This window comes from Sorghum bicolor, chromosome 2 (assembly GCF_000003195.3).
Source record: "Sorghum bicolor cultivar BTx623 chromosome 2, Sorghum_bicolor_NCBIv3, whole genome shotgun sequence".
NCBI classification, from domain to species: domain Eukaryota; kingdom Viridiplantae; phylum Streptophyta; class Magnoliopsida; order Poales; family Poaceae; genus Sorghum; species Sorghum bicolor.
This window is the reverse complement of record NC_012871.2, coordinates 9,777,686-9,795,104: the sequence shown is the minus strand read 5'-3', so window position 1 is coordinate 9,795,104 and position 17,419 is coordinate 9,777,686. Positions and strand designations below refer to the sequence as shown.

Sequence of the window (17,419 nt, the reverse complement as noted above, 5' to 3'; positions counted from 1 at the left end):
TGCATGTAGCTGTTGCTCCTTGCAAAGGTAATGGTTTTAGTTCTTTACCAAGACACCACAACCAAGTCTCAAGCACATTTTACACACTCTGCAATTATGATAAGCTTGAAACCAGGTGATATAACGGACTAAACATCATGAGTAAAACGGCACTAAAAGGACATGTGGTTAGTTTTCTCATCTTTATCAAAAAAAAACAACACACGCGGAGGAGAACCGCCGGACAATACCGAGGGCTAGGAACACTTGATTTTGGGTTGGATGGAGAATGTAATTGTAAGGATAAGGATAATAATTTAAAACAATCAAGGGGTGATTTTCAAAGTTCAGCAATGTAGTAGGGCGCCAAAAACCTCTCTAGATCTGGTTGGTGCCACCGTGGAATGCCCCGTACGCTATCAGGTTGGCTCGGGACCTGTTTGGAGCTATTTGTCACCATGGGGCATGTTTTTGTACTTGAAACTAACATTTTCTAAGTCTCTAGACTAACATGACACCATTGTCCCAAGTTTAGGGACCATTAGTGTATTTTACTCCTCGTAATGTATCAATCTGCTGCTAGAAGCTAGACTGTAACACAACAGTAGTTACTAGATTGATCGATCAATCAACAAGGAGCAGATAAAACTGGTGAGGACAAGCAAAGTAGTTCTCACACCAATAGGAAACCAACAAAGCGGCTACAAAAAACCAAACAAGGCAATCGAGAAGTAAGAAATAAGATAGTTAAATGCATCAGAGGTCCAAGTTAGGTCCATCAACTCTAAAAGTTTAATTCCAGGCCTGGAGACTTTTTAAGTGGTTTATCTTAGGTCCATACCACGTTAGTTAACCTTTAGATTCAAGTTTCGAGTCTAGAAACTTTTTAAGTGGTTCAACACAGGTTCATACTCCTTCATTTGGCCCTTAGATGTGACATGCAGATGGAGTCAATATCCAACATGACATGAAATTTATAAGTAGCCCCTCTTTTCTCCCTTCTCCTTCTTTGCTAAGTGTTTCCTAAGCGTTAGCATGCAACATGCAAGGTGGTGAGCACAAGCACCGGCAAGTGGCACGAGCATGGGACCTTGACCTTCACCACTCACTTGAACACCCATGGGTGGTTTTAGTTTGTCTGAATGTTGTTGCACACATAACAAGAGGTAATTGAATAGGAGAAAACAAAGTTCCCCTCCCCCTTGCTTGCTATATCACAATTCTAGCCACAATAAAAGCTATTATAACAAACTTATTCTGTTGCAATAGGGTGCATTACAACGAGATGACTATGTTGTAGTATAGCCTATCGCAACTCTTTATTTTGTTTCATGAGAAACTATTGCAACATGGATGGCAGGGGCTGTAAGAACAATAGCGCGCAACAACCACACCTAGGCCAAGTCCAATTAATAAAGCCTACAAACAACCATGGGATCAGGCCTAAATGAAACCCCCAAACTAGCCAAATATATGAGCGATACTTCACTTTATACTTTGTGCCTCCCCGCCTCAATTTTTGATGTTTGACTAAACCTAACAACTTACAGAAAGCTAAAGCTTGTTTTCTACAAATTTCTAGTGAAACTTAGTTTCTAGGACAACCAATTGATACTAATTGAGATGTACATAATAAACTTAACTTACATTTGTTCAACCATCACTTTCAAGAATTAGATACATTTGTATGGATGCATACATGAGCAACCTTAATTATTGCAACAATAATTTCACATACTCACACATAAATAAAAAAGTACGCACTACATAAGGTTGTTATTTAGATGACAATACATGCATACTGTTGCATCCCCATGCCATGCTACATTCACCCATGATGGTACATATATAGTGCATATGCGTTCATCAATTTTATTATAATTAGGACCTTGGAAAAAGCTGAATGTGATAGTCTTGCAGGAACACAAGGTCCGAAATACGAAACTTTTGACCTCCTTTGATCTCCTTCCATCTACATTCCCAGAAAAGAACATCAATAAATATACTACCTCCAATATGTTTGATGTTTCCGAAAAGATAGTTGTACTAATTCTAGGCAAAAACTCTTGTATAAGACATCAAACGAAAACCATTGGAGGTAGTAACACACTTACAACACCACCAATAAAAAAATATTGGAAGAAATAGCTATGTTTGTATTAGTGGTTGATATATTCCCATGCGAGTTCCATATGACATAGTAGTTGATATAAAGGTCGCACTATGTTTTCTCAATGACATATATGCGTTTGTAACTTTTCAAGCATTTTATCAAAACAATAACTTTGTATGAAACATAAATAAATGTAAATTGTAGTCAGTATGCATTTCTACCTGTATTTCGTGACTAATTCATGGAGGAACATTGCCATCTGAAGCTTAGTGAAGTCAGCACCCATGCAATGCCTTGCACCATCTCCAAATGCTATGAAATTCTTCGTTAAGGAGCTCCCCTGGGCCTCCTATAGATTTTAGCAGTACATTTATGCATGCTCAAAACTATTTCAAAGTTAAACAACTGCTGTCTAGGTGTCTAGTTATTTATTTCATGGTTTTACATGTATTTATCGGTGTGTAGTACATATTTCCTCCGTCTGGGAAAGAATGTAATTCTCCTTTTTCGAGGAGTAAAACAGTTTGAACTTTGACTAAATTTATGTAAAAACTACTATCATTCATGATATAAGATAATTACCATTATATTGGATATAGAATATATTGTAGTAATAATTTTTGTTTAGATACATAAATGCTAATATTATTTGCTATAAACTCGGTCAAACTTGAGTTACTTTGACCGGCACAGATTCCATAATTGCATTCTTTCCTAGGCAGAAGAATTTCTAGGTTTTGTTCTTGGTGAGGTCATGGTATGGTCACAGATAATATTCTTCTAAACTGAACTAGACTGTCTATGATATTTTTGGGTTATGAATAGGAATTCAGATATATGTGATAAAATAAGCTGACATGGGGGAAACATCAACGTGATCCTTTTACTCTATATATTGACCATGTTAGTAAAATATATATTTGTCACGCCAGACAAATAGGGCCAGGAAAAACATAATTGTGCCTTGTGATGACAGATACTAAGCGATATGGGTATAAATGAATTAGCATTCCAATCATTTTGCATTCATCTTCATCTAACATATATTCATCAAAATCAACTTGATAGATCTTGTTTATTCGGTCTATACTCTTGTGATGTAAAAGTATAATTTAAGTAGTGATGAAATCTAAAGTTTTCAACCCCTTTAAGCTCCTTCTCCATACACCTTTTGTTAATTTAGATTTTATTGATATGGTAAATTTTTAGCTAGGATCGAATTTGCCATTTCAACGTTGATGCACCCATATAATATAATTAGTTTGATGGATGGAGTAGTTTATTTTAAGAAATACTCACTAACCTGCCATCTCCATGGATTAAAAGTGAGTGGATCTTTGAAAATTGAAGGATTTAGATGAACTGCCATGGGGTTTATCAAGACCAACCATCCCTTTGGAATTGTGTACCCTGAATCAGGAATATAATAAATGTCAGGTAGTTTATATACCTGAAGTGGTGGAAATAAAAATGTGTGAATATCCGATGTGGGCCCACTAGAAAAACTTCAGCCATATTAATGAATATGGTTTCTTTAGGTAATGAAGAAACTGAGTTTATTGTCATGCAGGACATATATCAGAGGGAAGACAAAGATACCATTCACTTGCACATCCTTCAATGTCTTTCTAAAAATTCCAGGAGTATGGCTACTTGCACGAACTATCTCATTGATAACCTTCAGATGGAAGAAATTACCAGATTAAGTTAAATAAGAGAATGAATATGAATAGTTGAATAGCGCACTGTGAAAGACGAAAAATAATAAAACTTGGAGAAATTTTACCAACAACAGCTATATTGTATATAGTGTTTTGATGTATCTAGATTATATCAAAGCTCATGAGTTTCTATAAGCCAGACAAAAACTTGAAGTTGATTAAAATATTATTGTTTATGTTTTCTTTTATTCCTGCATACTGATATGTGAAATAGTAGTATGATGAGAACTTCGATAGTGCTAATCATTATGGTCAAAATTCAGGTCCCACCCCACATTTGAATTGATGATGGCATCTCAATTCTGTAGCACGCTAGTGGCACAATATTGTTATGGAGCATGACATTGAGCAAGCAAAAACATGAAAATAATTCATATTTGAGCAACTCTCAGGATTTAAAATTAACTTCCACAAAAGGGAGCTATTTTTGCTACGAAGAGGCAAAGAATTATATGGAAAAATATTCACAGATCTTTGGCTATGGTCTTGGCCAATATTCTTTCAGTACATGGTGTTTCAATGAATTATATGATGTTCAAAAACAAGGAATGGGAAGCCTTGTATGGATGCATACATGAGCAACCTAATTATTTGGACAATTTTTCACATACTCACACATAAATAAACAAGTACGTACTAAATAAATTACCTGATGCCAACAGAATGCTAATAAATACATCACAGATAAATTACCTGATTAGTGAACTTCATTGATTTGCACTCGTCCCATGTGATTCTAGAATTCTTCTCTTCTCGTTTTTTCAGTATTGCCTCATGCTCCTCCTACAGAACAGCAGCTTCATTTTTCCTGACAGCCTGTACCAAGTCAACTGGTACTAGATATTCTACGTACTGAATTGTAATTGGATCCACTAATAAAAGCTAAAAGTGACAAATTTAGATTCTGCACTTGTAATACAAAGTAAAATTGATACCTAGGGCTTCCATAAATGAAAAATTATACGATAAAAAGTTTAAGTATTTACTACTGGTATAAAAGTACCAACCTTGAGTGCTTCCACAACATTTGGGTTGTCCGTGAGAAATTTCATGCCTAAGTGTGGCAGAACCACCTAAATTATATGGCCCACATGCACCTATTATTATCATTAAGACCTCTGATTACTGCACATGAGAGTCATATAACCCAGGTAGTCTGTCGGGTGCCCTTAGAGGACCCCGAATCATCCACATTTTAACTCATACAGGATCAACATGGAGTTACCACAACATTACATCATTTGTTACAAAAATAACTTACATTGGAGTGCGGAAGATTTATAACTCAATTTACAACATATGATGGAATATAAACAACTAAATTTCCAAAAGGTGTGTGGAGTAGCGGAAACATCTTAGGTGAAGCTTCTAAGGTAGAAGAGGTGGATAAATCATGTCGCGCCCACCGACATGACCTCCATTAGCAGCGTAAGTCAGCACCTGCAACAGGGGTTATAAAACCCTGAGTACGGGAGTACTCAACAAGACTTACCCGACAGAAAAAGAGGAGAACTTAGGAATGCAGGCTTAGGGTAGACAAGGAGTGGCTGAGCAAGGAGCCAAAATGTTTTGCTAAAAGCTTACTAGTAGTGCATCCTTATTTTCGAGTTTTAACCGCGAATTCCTCTCCCACAGAGGCCGAGGAGTTCGAGGACAGTTTAACTAGTTGTTTCCCCACAGACGAATCCGTGAGTTCCTAATCCTAACATCAAGTATTATTTATCGATGGCCATAGCTTCATGTCGCTATGAGTCCGGGAATTGGGATCCGAACCTCATGAGACATTTTCCCCTTTCTCATTTTTTCATTCAGTTGCATATTTAACTACGATGAGGGTCGAAGGAATTGAGTCTCCCAATCGGGGAGCAACGACGATTCGAATCGCTTAGCAATCCAGCTGGAGTTCCTAACCACCCGACATATGTAGAACCAAATCTTGCATATGTCAACCCAAATCAAGCTCTCCCCAAATCTGACCAGGTTCGCGGCACCCGAGAGCACAGTACCCCACCATCCTACAGCCGATCTAGATGTTTTCCGGTCATCTCAGATCCGTAAGGTGGGCACACGTTACTCTCGCCATCTTTCCACTCCCAGTGCGCGAGTAGCTGTTCGCGTCGAGGGATCACAAGACTGGGCTTACCGAGGGCAAGCGGTTAGTACTATAAATTCTCAACCCAGCAGGCCATCAACGGAACGGTCCTTAATCGACACAGTCGGAGACACTACTTTAAGACTCCATTCTTAGAGCAAGTCCACCGACCGGTCTCAAATTGAAACATCATTGATCATAAGTGTATCCCACAACAACCCTTCAAACTTTCTTGTTTAAAAACCTATCTAGTAGCAGGGCTAAGCATCGCTACGCAGTTTTAAAATAAAACAGGTGTCAAGGACAGAATACAGATATCAAGGTAGTAAATGCAGCAAGTAGGTTAACCCAATTCTCAACTACCTAATGCAGCATTTTCAATTCATAAGTGATAAAAGATTTAAAACATTCAAGGAGGGGTTAATGCATCCGGGGCTTGCCTTGGTTGCAGGGCAGAGAGGGACCCTCGGAGACTTCCCAAGTCTCGGATCCTACATCTTCGAACGGAGCACCGACCTCGGGGTTCGGTTCAACGGTCGCTCCTTCGGTCACATGCACTATACGCAAAATGATGGATGCTCATGATATGCGTATGACAAATATGCAAGAAGGACCAAGTCGAGTACAACTTGCCTTCTCGGTGCAACACAGAGTAAATAATAATTAAAGTTGTTTATCAACTTAGTATTTTTACCCAAAAGGTTGCATCTGTAAATTAAGACTTCTCTTAATCCATAATGATCTTAAATTAACTAATTATTAATCCTATTTACCTTAATTAATTCTTAATTAATTACTAATGACAGTAATTAAGCATTAAGGCCAAACAATAATTAAATGCCAAAGGTCATTAAGGTCAATGACCTCAGGTCATCACATAATCCCAAAATCACTCAAACCCTAATTTTGAGAATTTAACTAATCATTACCTAATTATTTTGGAATTATTACTAATTAAGGGTATAATAATATTTTATTCAAACTTCATCCAAGTGCCACCAAATTTTGTGTGATGCCAGGGAATAATATTCAGAGGCATCCCACAAATTTTGGTGATTTTTGGACATATCACTAAATTATTGAAATTCATGATAGTGTTATTTACTAAATAAAGGCTACCATTTTCATACATATATATATTGCTAGAAAATAAAACCTAGCATTTTTTTTTCTGTGTTCTACATACTGCATTGAACATATCCAAATATTTTCACTATTTTCGAATCTGCACAACTTTTCTATATATATTCAAACATAAATCAAATTTGCACACATAACCAGGACAGCAGCATATATGTAACTTCATTCAACCATAATTAGAGATCCAAGCATCCAATAAAGGTGATATTAGACTTTCTGGAAAGCTTAGATAATTTTCTGCAACTTTGTTATTATCTTCGAGAACTGATTTAATAGATAAGATGGCCAAATAGCATGAAGAAACATTCCTGTCCAGACCTTGGACAGAATCAGACATTAAGCTTCATACATCTATAACCAGAGTTATAGATCACCAAAATTCATGATCCATGACATTTTGGAAAGCTTATGAAAATTACTACAATTCATCTTTTATCATGAAAGCATGATTCATAAGTTTAGCAAGTTGAAATTATACTACTACAGAAACTGATCCAGGATTTGACAGAGGGGAACCATTACTGAAACTTAAATTGAAACAAGCATAACTCAGAAACTACAGGGACAAATGCCACCAAAATTTAACACCAGGTAGATACATGAATTATATACAACTTTGTTATAGACAAGTTTCATATCCAACATTATTTACCTAGAGCAATTTATAATGTTCCAGAAACTATCTAGAAATCACTAATAATTGAATTACAGAGAAAAACATTTCATTTATGTTCCAAACTTAAACCTGGGCAAAACCCAGCTCACCAACAGTTGAAATACATCAAAGAGATACTAGAAAATATCATGGTCATCCCTAAATAAGTACCTTTCATGTCTTTATTAATTTATTTAGATAAATAGACAAAGTAATAACCATATATCAAAAGTACACAGTAAAATCTGAGAAAACTACAGAGGCTCATATATTCTCTCCAAAGTCTACTGTATAAATTTCATGCCATTTGGTTAAGTATAGCAATTTCCATGAAAAAGATAAATTTCCATCACAAGGAAGCATGTAACAACAAGATAAATAAGAAACTCGACATTTTCTACACACACATAGCTAAATTATGTATCTATATGATATAACAACCTCATATAAAGGTAGAGGAACCATATTTTACATTTATTCATTTTTAGTTTAATTGTAAACTATTTAATAAGCACTACACAAGATAAATAAATAACTTAATCATATGTCATCCAATGAATCTAAAAACTTAACCACAGCACACACACATAATCATTAGTCTACCATAAAAGTTTCATCTTAAAAGAAGCTATACAGCAATAGATATGAATTTCTTCCTTTTAAGCATAATTAAAAGACATAATTCATAACTAATTATTTTACTATAAAACATAGTCAGTTCCATATTTTTAATAAAAACTAGACATTTCAAGGAGCACAACAAAATTTGGTTCACAAAAATTGGAGTTACCAAACTCCAGATATGAATTTCCAAAATTCTAACAAATCATCTACAAACAGGTCCTGATGGCACTATTCACCTGAGTCACGAACTTCGCAATTAGACCCCTGCCTTGTGTCTAATTCAAACGCGAGGTCCCTGGCGCGAACTGAAAACAGAGGAAGCTCGTCGGAGCTTGTGGTTTCGACGGTGGGATGCATATCTGTGGCAACGGAGTGGCGAGGGAGCTTTCTCAGACTCATGCGCATTTGATGGTGTCCTCCACTCGGTCGGAGATGGCCTGCAGAGGCATGGCCACGCGGAGGTGGAGCTCGGCTGTGCAGACTGGCGGCGATGTCACGGCCCACTACCTACCGCGTGGTAGAGAGCAAAACGAAAGGCGCGTGAGCATCAGTGACTCACCGGGAGTGTGTACAGGTGCCTTTCAACCGTGGAGATGCAGTAGAGTGGCTTGGCCACGGTGAGGTGCTCCTCGACGGCGCTTTTGGCCGGAGCTGGAGAGGAGTAGCTCGGGTTGGAGCTATGACAGGTTAGAGCTTGCGAGAGGGCGCGCAATCGGTTGCTAAGGTCTTGGCGAAACTGCTGGTGTACTCGGGGTGCTTGGGAAGGGAGCGAGCGAGGCTAAATTCGCAGGCGCAGCACGGTCGTCGGCGTTGGGCGAAAAAGGGGAAAAAAAAAAGGCGGCCGAGCAGTGGGATCACCGAGGGGAGTGGATGAGCACGCTGGGGGCTCGTCCACATCACGGCGGGCTCACGCAGCCAAGCAGCTGCGTGGCCAGGCGCGTGGCGGCACTGGACGCAGCGGCTCTGCCCCGGCGGCAGAGCATCCCCCTGCTCGAGCACTGTAGCGAGCTCTAACCAACCAGTTTTGTGGTTTTGCAAAATTCGCCCAAAAATTGAACTGGAGCCAAAATTCCACCAAAACAAAAGTTCTTCAGAATTTTGCAAGCTACAAAACTTATTTTGGTGACCAAAGCCAATTCTGAGTGGAACAAGATGAATTTGACAAAACAGTTTGAAATTCAAATCTCAATTTGGGGGAAATTCCAATTTTTGAATTGGAGCAGATCAGAATTTCCAAAATTACTTTTGATTTTGCATAACAACTTGAAAAATTTCCAACAAGAAAGTTGTTCAAATTTTTCAGCTCTACAACTTTCATGTTGGTCACTTTTCAAAATTCCAAATAGATTTTGAATTGGGGATTCAAATTGGAAAAGGGGACACTTTTTGGAAATCTGTATTTTCAAAATTACTTTGAATTTTGTATTGAAACTTCAAAAACTCAAAACACCAAAGTTGTACATCTTGACAAGATCTACAACTTTTCTTTTGGACTCAACCTCAAATTTTGCTTGGTTTTAAAATTACACAAAAGGGGGCAAATCCAGGGTTTTAAAATCAGGGTTTTCCCCCCTATTTTATCGGAAACCTTCCGCCCTAGGGGTTATACAACCAACACAAGCATCACTTCACAACATAAGTACACTCTACTTTCCTAAGCACAAGCAATCAAAATAAACTTGTTTTAAGTTGATGCATAATAATGTGCTTAACAAATATGCTTTGCAATGCTTATGATGACATGATCCGTTTTAGTGTTCGTAACATCAGGGATGTTACACTAAGGCGAGGGTTGTCGGTGTCAATGCAATGCCAGCAAATATGAATCCAGAAACTACATCCACCATGAAGTTCTCGTCTACCAGTGCTTCTCCACTCTGCAGATCTTCCACAAGTATGTCCAAAAAGTCTCCATTTTGTCTTTGTGGTGCACTAATCCGTTGTTTCAGCAAATCTTTAATGACCTTTTGCACGTATTTTCTTGCCTGTTTATATAAGTGTAAATGGATAAAGTTAAACCGTCCAATATAAGAAATCTTGACAAATTTTGTTACAACGAGACCCGCAATATGGTAAAGTTCATCGTGTCTTGGGGACAGAAAATTGGGGACTGAAGCTTAAAGACGTTTGTCTATGGAGTGATATTTATATTATAGTAAAATAAAAAGTACAATCAACACAGGCATGTGCACAGACCTGTATGCTTTGATAAAATTTTGTCCCTGGAACACAAAGTGGGAAAGATATCAGGCCTTGGAAGAACAATTCAAATTTTTTTCTCAATTCCCTTGACCTTGGGCTCTCAGGTTCCAAGCCAATAACCTTCTTGACTGTAATACCAAACAACAACTGCAGCAGCGCAAAACAAGAAGTCACAACTCATAGGGGCATGATTATATACATATAAAGTGAAATTAAGCAGATTAGCACGATCACAAATATACAAAATTACATGAAACCCCAATGCAAAGCAGAGCAACTTTCAGGTCACTTGGTGCTTGGTAGTAGATTTTAGTTGGATGGATAAGGATAAAATGTGTTTCAGATGCTCTTGTGGTCCATGCTGTTGTCAGTGACATACTATTTATTAATTCCCCTTAATACGCTTTTTATTTTGGAATCTAGCTAGGAGAACATCTCTTAATTAATTAGAATTTTTTAATAGAAAATAGATATGCTGGGATGCAATTTTGCAGGCAAGCTTCTTTTGCACATCTAACTTCAGTTATCTATGAAAGCCTAAGTTGCACCGACAGATGCACATGTTTTCTCCAGCATATAGACCATCATGTCTCAATATGCCATATATAGTTCTGTTGACAAATATGCCGGCATGTACATCCACTATTTTAATGGATATCATTAGCAGAAGCACATTATTAAACAATGATGACCAAGGAATTGAAATCTCGAACTTACATCCGTAAAAGCCTCTTTCACATCGATGCTAGGCTTAGTAGCCCATAGTCTTAGGGACTCTGCAACGATGCGCTCCATTTCAGAAATGAAAGCTGCCTTGAGGTTTTTTGGTGCGTAGAGCGGAGCAATGATGCTTCTCATGTGCTTGTGAATCTGACCAATGCCTGTGGCTGTGGTCTTCTTGCCGAGTATGCTCATCATTGTTTCAGGATACCATAACTGAAACAGCTTATCGTTTTGCCGAAATACGAAACGGTTGAACTCCATGTCCATGGAGACAACCACAGGCTCCCCCACAAAACTGGTTTTGAACAGATTGCCATACCTGAGAAAGTAGAAGATGATGATACTAATAACTAGTTAAGTTGTTCCTACGCAAGCTAGTATGTGGTGTAGTGAAACTAATATACTATAAGCAAAATTAAACAGCGTTGAATACATATGTATATGCTATGCTGTTTGATCACAAGTCAAGAAACATATTTAGTATTATTAGTTACATGTACACAAGAAACATTCCGGCCGTCAACTCATGTCCAACTTTTGGGAACCAGACTTTTCTTTTGTTTTCTTTTCTGCGTGAAGAATAGTTTGAGTCTGTGAAAATATGTTGATCTAGAAATAATCACTGACCTTTTAAACCTCAGTTTGTAGAAGTCTGGAATGTCCAAAGAAGGGCTTGACTTCAAGAGCTGGAGTGTCTCACCAATAACTGGTAAACCCATGGAGCCAGGAGGAAGCCTCCCATTGCATGCAGGGTTCCTCCACCTGTAGATCAAGTGAACAAGCGTTCCCAGGGCTAGTATAAAGACGAAATATAGAACAACGTCTACCACTTGCAGCTCCATCAATCAATCCGTGTGATGGTCAAAATCAGTTGTGCTTTGGCCAATGCAGAAGATGCACCCACACACATATATGTAGGTCCAAAATTAATTATTCTGAGGTCCAATATCTCGTGCATTCGTCAAATTAAATGATTTGGTTGGGAGATCACCTACACCCCACAACCAATTCACTGTCGTGTCAGTGCTAAACAAAGGTTTTTGAAGAAACCCTTATCTTCTCTTTTTATATATAAAAAAATATGGTACACATATAAGAGGTTCTTGGTGTGCATATATACACAAGACAGGACCAGAGGCCCACCTTTTTTTTAACCGTTTGCTTCTAAATTTATAGTTTAATTAGTGGTTGAGGTCCACGGCCCACCCTAAACAAATAAGTAAGCATGGGATGGGAGAAATAAGAGTGGGAACTATGTCTTCTTTCACTTGATTTTGGTTGGTTGGGGGTTCCATATGGTCCATTATCCGGTCCTTGCTAGCCTAGTTTTATTCTTTTTCGAGTTCCAAAACCCAAGCATCACAGCTATAGGCTTAGAGCAAGTCCAACAGTTTTGCTATTCTTATTACAGAGGCCTTTTAGAATTTTTATAGTAGAAAAATAAACTCCAACAGATGTGCTATTTGGTTTTGTAAAATAGAAAGTTTGCTATCCCTTGATTTTCGTTGGCCATATATAGCCAACCACTGGCACTAGCTATCTGATAGCAAGGCTGTTGTGAACCTCTTCTTTTTAAGTAGTTATCTATTTTACAAAATGGCGAAACATTAGAATTTGTCTACTAATTTTAGCCAAGCTCTTGGAGATGCTCTTACTCCTCCAACCAAAACCATATCTTAACATATGGATCTCAGTATAGACTGGAATGGTTCAATTCTGTTGAATTCAATTGGGTTTTCAAATGACCTCGTATGAAAAAACCACCAAAATAAAAGTTGTACATCTCGAAAAGTTATACAATTTTATAATTGATAACTTTTTCATTTGAAATCATCTTGTCATCGAAAACTATCTTTGAATTTTTCTAATTTGAAATTCAAATTTTATAAATAACCTCGGATAGAGAAACTACCAATATAAAAGTTGTAAATCTTAAAATGTTATGAAACTTTATAGTTGTCAACTTTTTCATTTGGATTTGTTTAGAGCCTTAAACAATCAATGTATGCTCGGTTTAAAATAATATGTGAGAAACTAAACTCTAATATAAACACACGTGAGTGATGGATGGACTGTTAGAGGAGGCTATGCGCGAGGGGAGGTCGCGGGTTCGAATCATTTCGGTCACATAGCATGTGATTTTACACGAAAAAAATGCGTGACTATGGAAATCGATTTTCCCAGGCAATTGTCCCGCCGGTGGAAAGATCCATTTCCAGTAGCCCCTAGCACTAGTGGTTCTGAAAAACCACAAATGTGTTATGAATCGTCTAGTGACACTCTAAGACATGCATGTATTTCATACTACATATATTTCTAAATGCATCCCATCTATTACATTTCAAGACTGAACTAATAAAAACAAATGGACAAATTTGCATGTCAGAACATTCACTTGTAATTCGTACTTTTTCTGCTAGCCAATATTTTCTCTTATAATAAATCAGCGTAAAGTACTTTCAACTATGACTTTTCAGACAAACAAACAGGCTTTAAGTCCGATCTTTTTTTTTTGCGCAAAGAACTAACTCTGATCTTCATGTTGCTGTACACAGTAAAGCCAAAACCAAATACTACATCATGCTAATCACCTACCGTTTTATGTGGCACATGTACAGGAGGTACAAAATCAGAGAATGTGGAGGAACACACTGCTGCGGAGTCGAGATTCAACAGTAGAAGCAGCCATCCAAACATAGCATATACACACGTACGGTTTGGGCGAGGATGGCAAACATCCGGCCAATCAAACACGCCCAGCTTGAACATCCTTGCCGTTCCCTGCTCAGCCTTTTCCTTGCTGGCCTGAATTTCCTCCACCTTCCTCTTGAAGTCCTCCAATTTCTTCATCATTTTTGCTTTTTCAGCATCATATGCCTTCAGTAAGCCCTGCTTAGTTCCCCATCCAAAAAAATTTCATCTATCCCATCGAATCTTTGGACACATGCATGGAACATAAAATAAACTAATTACACAGTTTGATTGAAAATCACGAGATGAATCTTTTAAGCCTAGTTAGTCCATGATTAGCATTAAGTGCTACAGTAACCCATATGTGCTAATGGTAGATTAATTATGCTTAATAGATTTATCTTGCAGTTTCCAGACGAACTATGTAATTTGTTTTTTATTAGTTTCTAAAAACCTCTACCGACATTTTTCCGACACACCTGATGTGACATCTAAAATTTTTTTATCTCCAATCTAAACAGGACGTAAAGCTGCGTGACACTTCAGTGATTCTCCCTCCGTATGCACTCGATTTCAGGACCTTCAGATTTTTGTTTGCGCGGGCGTTGGTGGATTTTCCGACCGTGGGATTTCAGATTGCATTGCGTCTGCACTGATGCTCACGCCTTGAAAATTGTCCAGAGTCCACACGCCACGCCAGCAGCCGCTGGACACCCACCATGGACCCATGCCTACACGACGTCAGATCTGCCAAATACTCGGTCGTTGGGCCAAGCACTGGGTGGGAAAGTTATGAAAAGTCCTGATTATATCTTATTGGACCATATTTTACTATTTCTATTTTGATGTAAGTCAGTGCAATTAGTGTAAACTGATTGTTCATAAGTCAGAATAGTCAGAATTATTGGAACACTTATTTGATGTTTTTTTTGTTTTTGTATGTTTTATTTGTTGCCCCTTTGAAATCTTTCAATTTGGCTTTCATAGAAATAATCTGGCTTTTTTTTTGTTTTATATGTTCATTTGAATGAGAATGAAGATTTTGTTTGACCATCAAATTGTGACCATAGGGTGAGAAAAGCGTGTGTTGGTTTTTCCTACGACTCTTGATTCTAGTTTCTGCATCATAACAGTTATTTTTGGCTGACCCAACAATCGAGTGCTAGGGGGCTATATACATTCGGCTGGTACATAGACACACCCTGCCTCCTTCGCCTATGCCAACTCACCAACTTCCATCTTGATCCTCTACTTCACATATATTTTTTATTCGAAGTCAAGACTTCCAAATGAAGCTATCTTTGCCCATTATCAAATCTGGCCTTATTTTCTCCACCTTTGTTTTGAGATCCTCCAATTCCTTTACTATTTCTAACATTTCAGTAGCAAACACTTTCAAAGCCGCCTCCTTCACCATCACCAACACACCAAATTCCATCTTGAGCCTAGCCTTTGCTTTCGGCGCGCTAGACTAAAAGCTCCAACTGAGCTTATTATTTTTCGCTAGTCATCAATACCATGTCATATAACTTCTTCTTCACCATGGCATCTGCCACCATTGGCGGAGACAAGGGGGGCGGGCAGGGCCTGACCCCCCCCTAATGTTGCATTGTTTTCATTAATATATATCTCATTAGTTCCTAATGATCACTAGAAATTATAAGTAAATAATGTATCCTCAGCCAATTCTAAGCTGTTTTCTCAAATGAATCTCTTAACTATCGTCTAATGGTACGTGTCTAAATAAAGTAAATATGATGTGTACTATTAACCTATGAACAATGTTTCTTTATAAAAAAAACCTATGAACAATGTTCCTTTTTATCTTCGATTTCGACATTTAGCCTTTTTTGAGATGAAGAGATTAAAGATAATTTATTATGATTTTTAAAGTCAACATCAAAGTCGACAATTTTTTAATCACCATGAAGATTTGATGGTGGTACCATATACTTTTTGTAAAGCCTTGATAATACGGCCTGAATCCTGGCTTCGCTCCAGCCCCGAATGACTCCAACCTCGCATCTAGTTCTGTCCTCTTGTTTCCCATCACCTTTAATTATTCTTGCTCCTTTGCCTCTATTTATACTCCTTTAGTAGTGCATGGTACGCCGGAGCCACCTCCCTCGTGTCCTCCATCTTCGCCTTAATTTCATTCTCTGCCTCTCCATGGTATGTTCAGCAGCCTTCATGAACAGCAGAGCTGCCTTCCTTGTGTCCTCTAATTCCTCTATCTTTGCCTTAATCTGCTTCTCTGCAGCATCTTGGTATGTATCGGCAGCGCCCATGAACACTAGAGCTGCCATTCTGGTGTCCTCTAGTTCCTCTATCTTTGCCTTGATTTGCTTTTCTGCAGCATCTTGGTACGTATCGGCAGCATCCATGAACACCAGAGCTGCCTCTCTTGTGTCCTCCAATTCGTCTGCCTTTGCCTTGATCTGCTTTTCTGCTGTTTCTTGGTACGTATCCGCAGCATCCATGAACACCAGAGCTGCATTCCTTGTGTCCTCCAATTCCTCTGTCTTTGCCTTGATCTGCTTCTCTGCTGCTTCTTGGTACCTATCAGCAGCATCCATGAACACCAGAGCTGCCTTTCTCGTGTCCTCCAATTCCTCTATCTTTGCTTTCATTTGCTTCTCTGCAGCTTCTTGGTACGTATCGGCAGCGCCCATGAACACCAGAGCTGCCTTCCTTGTGTCCTCGAGTTCTCCCACCTTTTGCTTAATCCGTTTCTCTGCTGCTTCTTGGTAAGTATCGGCAGCGTCCAAGAACACCAGAGCTGCCCTCCTCGTATGCTCCAGCGCTGCCTTCGTCTCCTTCAGTTGCTTCTGGAGCGTGTCCTTATCATCGAACAGCCTGGTGTTCTCCCTCTCCAACTCGCCCACCTTCTCCTCCAAGTCCTCCACGTCACTGCCCATGGTCTTCTCTACAGCTGAAACTCATGTTAGAGAGGGAGTTCGTTAGAGGAGAGGGAGAGAGATGGGAATGCAAAAAAAAAAAAAAAATAATAATACTACGTGTTTTGCTCACTCACCTGTAGTCCCGAGTCGACGCCCGGCTGCACCCCCGGCTATATGTCCGACAACAGTCCCGACAGCAGCTCCGATTGGACCAAACAAAGCCCCGACTGCAGTTCCGGCCACTTTCCCCAAGGTACTCCCTGCAAAACTCCCCGCGGCGCCCACTCCAGCCTCCACGTAATCGCGCGGCTTCATCTTCCCCATGCTGTTCTGCAAACATGGAGGCAAACTTGCGGCTGTTGTCGCGCACTCGGTGGAGGTGTGGCAGAAGCCCCCAGCTGGGCAGCTTCCAGTTCCAGAGCCAAAGGATGCGGCGGCCGGTCCGTCGTGCTGGTGCTGCCGCTGACGACGAACACCTGAACCTGCATGCTTCTTCGGGGTCACTATAAGGCGTGAGAGATGGAGTGGAGTGTCGACGAAGAAGCAGAGGAGGGAAGGAAGGGATAGAGTGCCGGTGCT

General features: G+C 39.1%; 1 protein-coding gene across 1 annotated transcript; it reads right to left on the bottom strand.

Moving 5' to 3' along the window:
- On the bottom strand, window positions 1,412–12,120 carry LOC8054429 (cytochrome P450 87A3). The gene is made up of 8 exons (XM_021452932.1): window positions 11,877–12,120; window positions 11,244–11,568; window positions 10,521–10,673; window positions 4,507–4,596; window positions 3,692–3,770; window positions 3,396–3,502; window positions 2,314–2,441; window positions 1,412–1,951 (listed from the first exon to the last, which is right to left on the bottom strand). The coding sequence occupies exons 1-8, from the start codon at window positions 12,089–12,091 to the stop codon at window positions 1,861–1,863; spliced, it is 1,188 nt and encodes a 395-aa protein (XP_021308607.1). The 5' UTR covers window positions 12,092–12,120; the 3' UTR covers window positions 1,412–1,860.

Excerpts from the sequence above, each read along its gene's own strand:
- LOC8054429 (XM_021452932.1), bottom strand. The coding sequence starts at position 12,091 with ATGGAGCTGCAAGTGGTAGACGTTGTTCTATATTTCGTCTTTATACTA. Across the intron at positions 11,569-11,876 it reads TACAAACTGAGGTTTAAAAG|GTATGGCAATCTGTTCAAAA; the intron begins GTCAGTGATTAT and ends CTACTTTCTCAG. Across the intron at positions 4,597-10,520 it reads AATTTTATCAAAGCATACAG|GAGGAGCATGAGGCAATACT; the intron begins GTCTGTGCACAT and ends GCTGTTCTGTAG.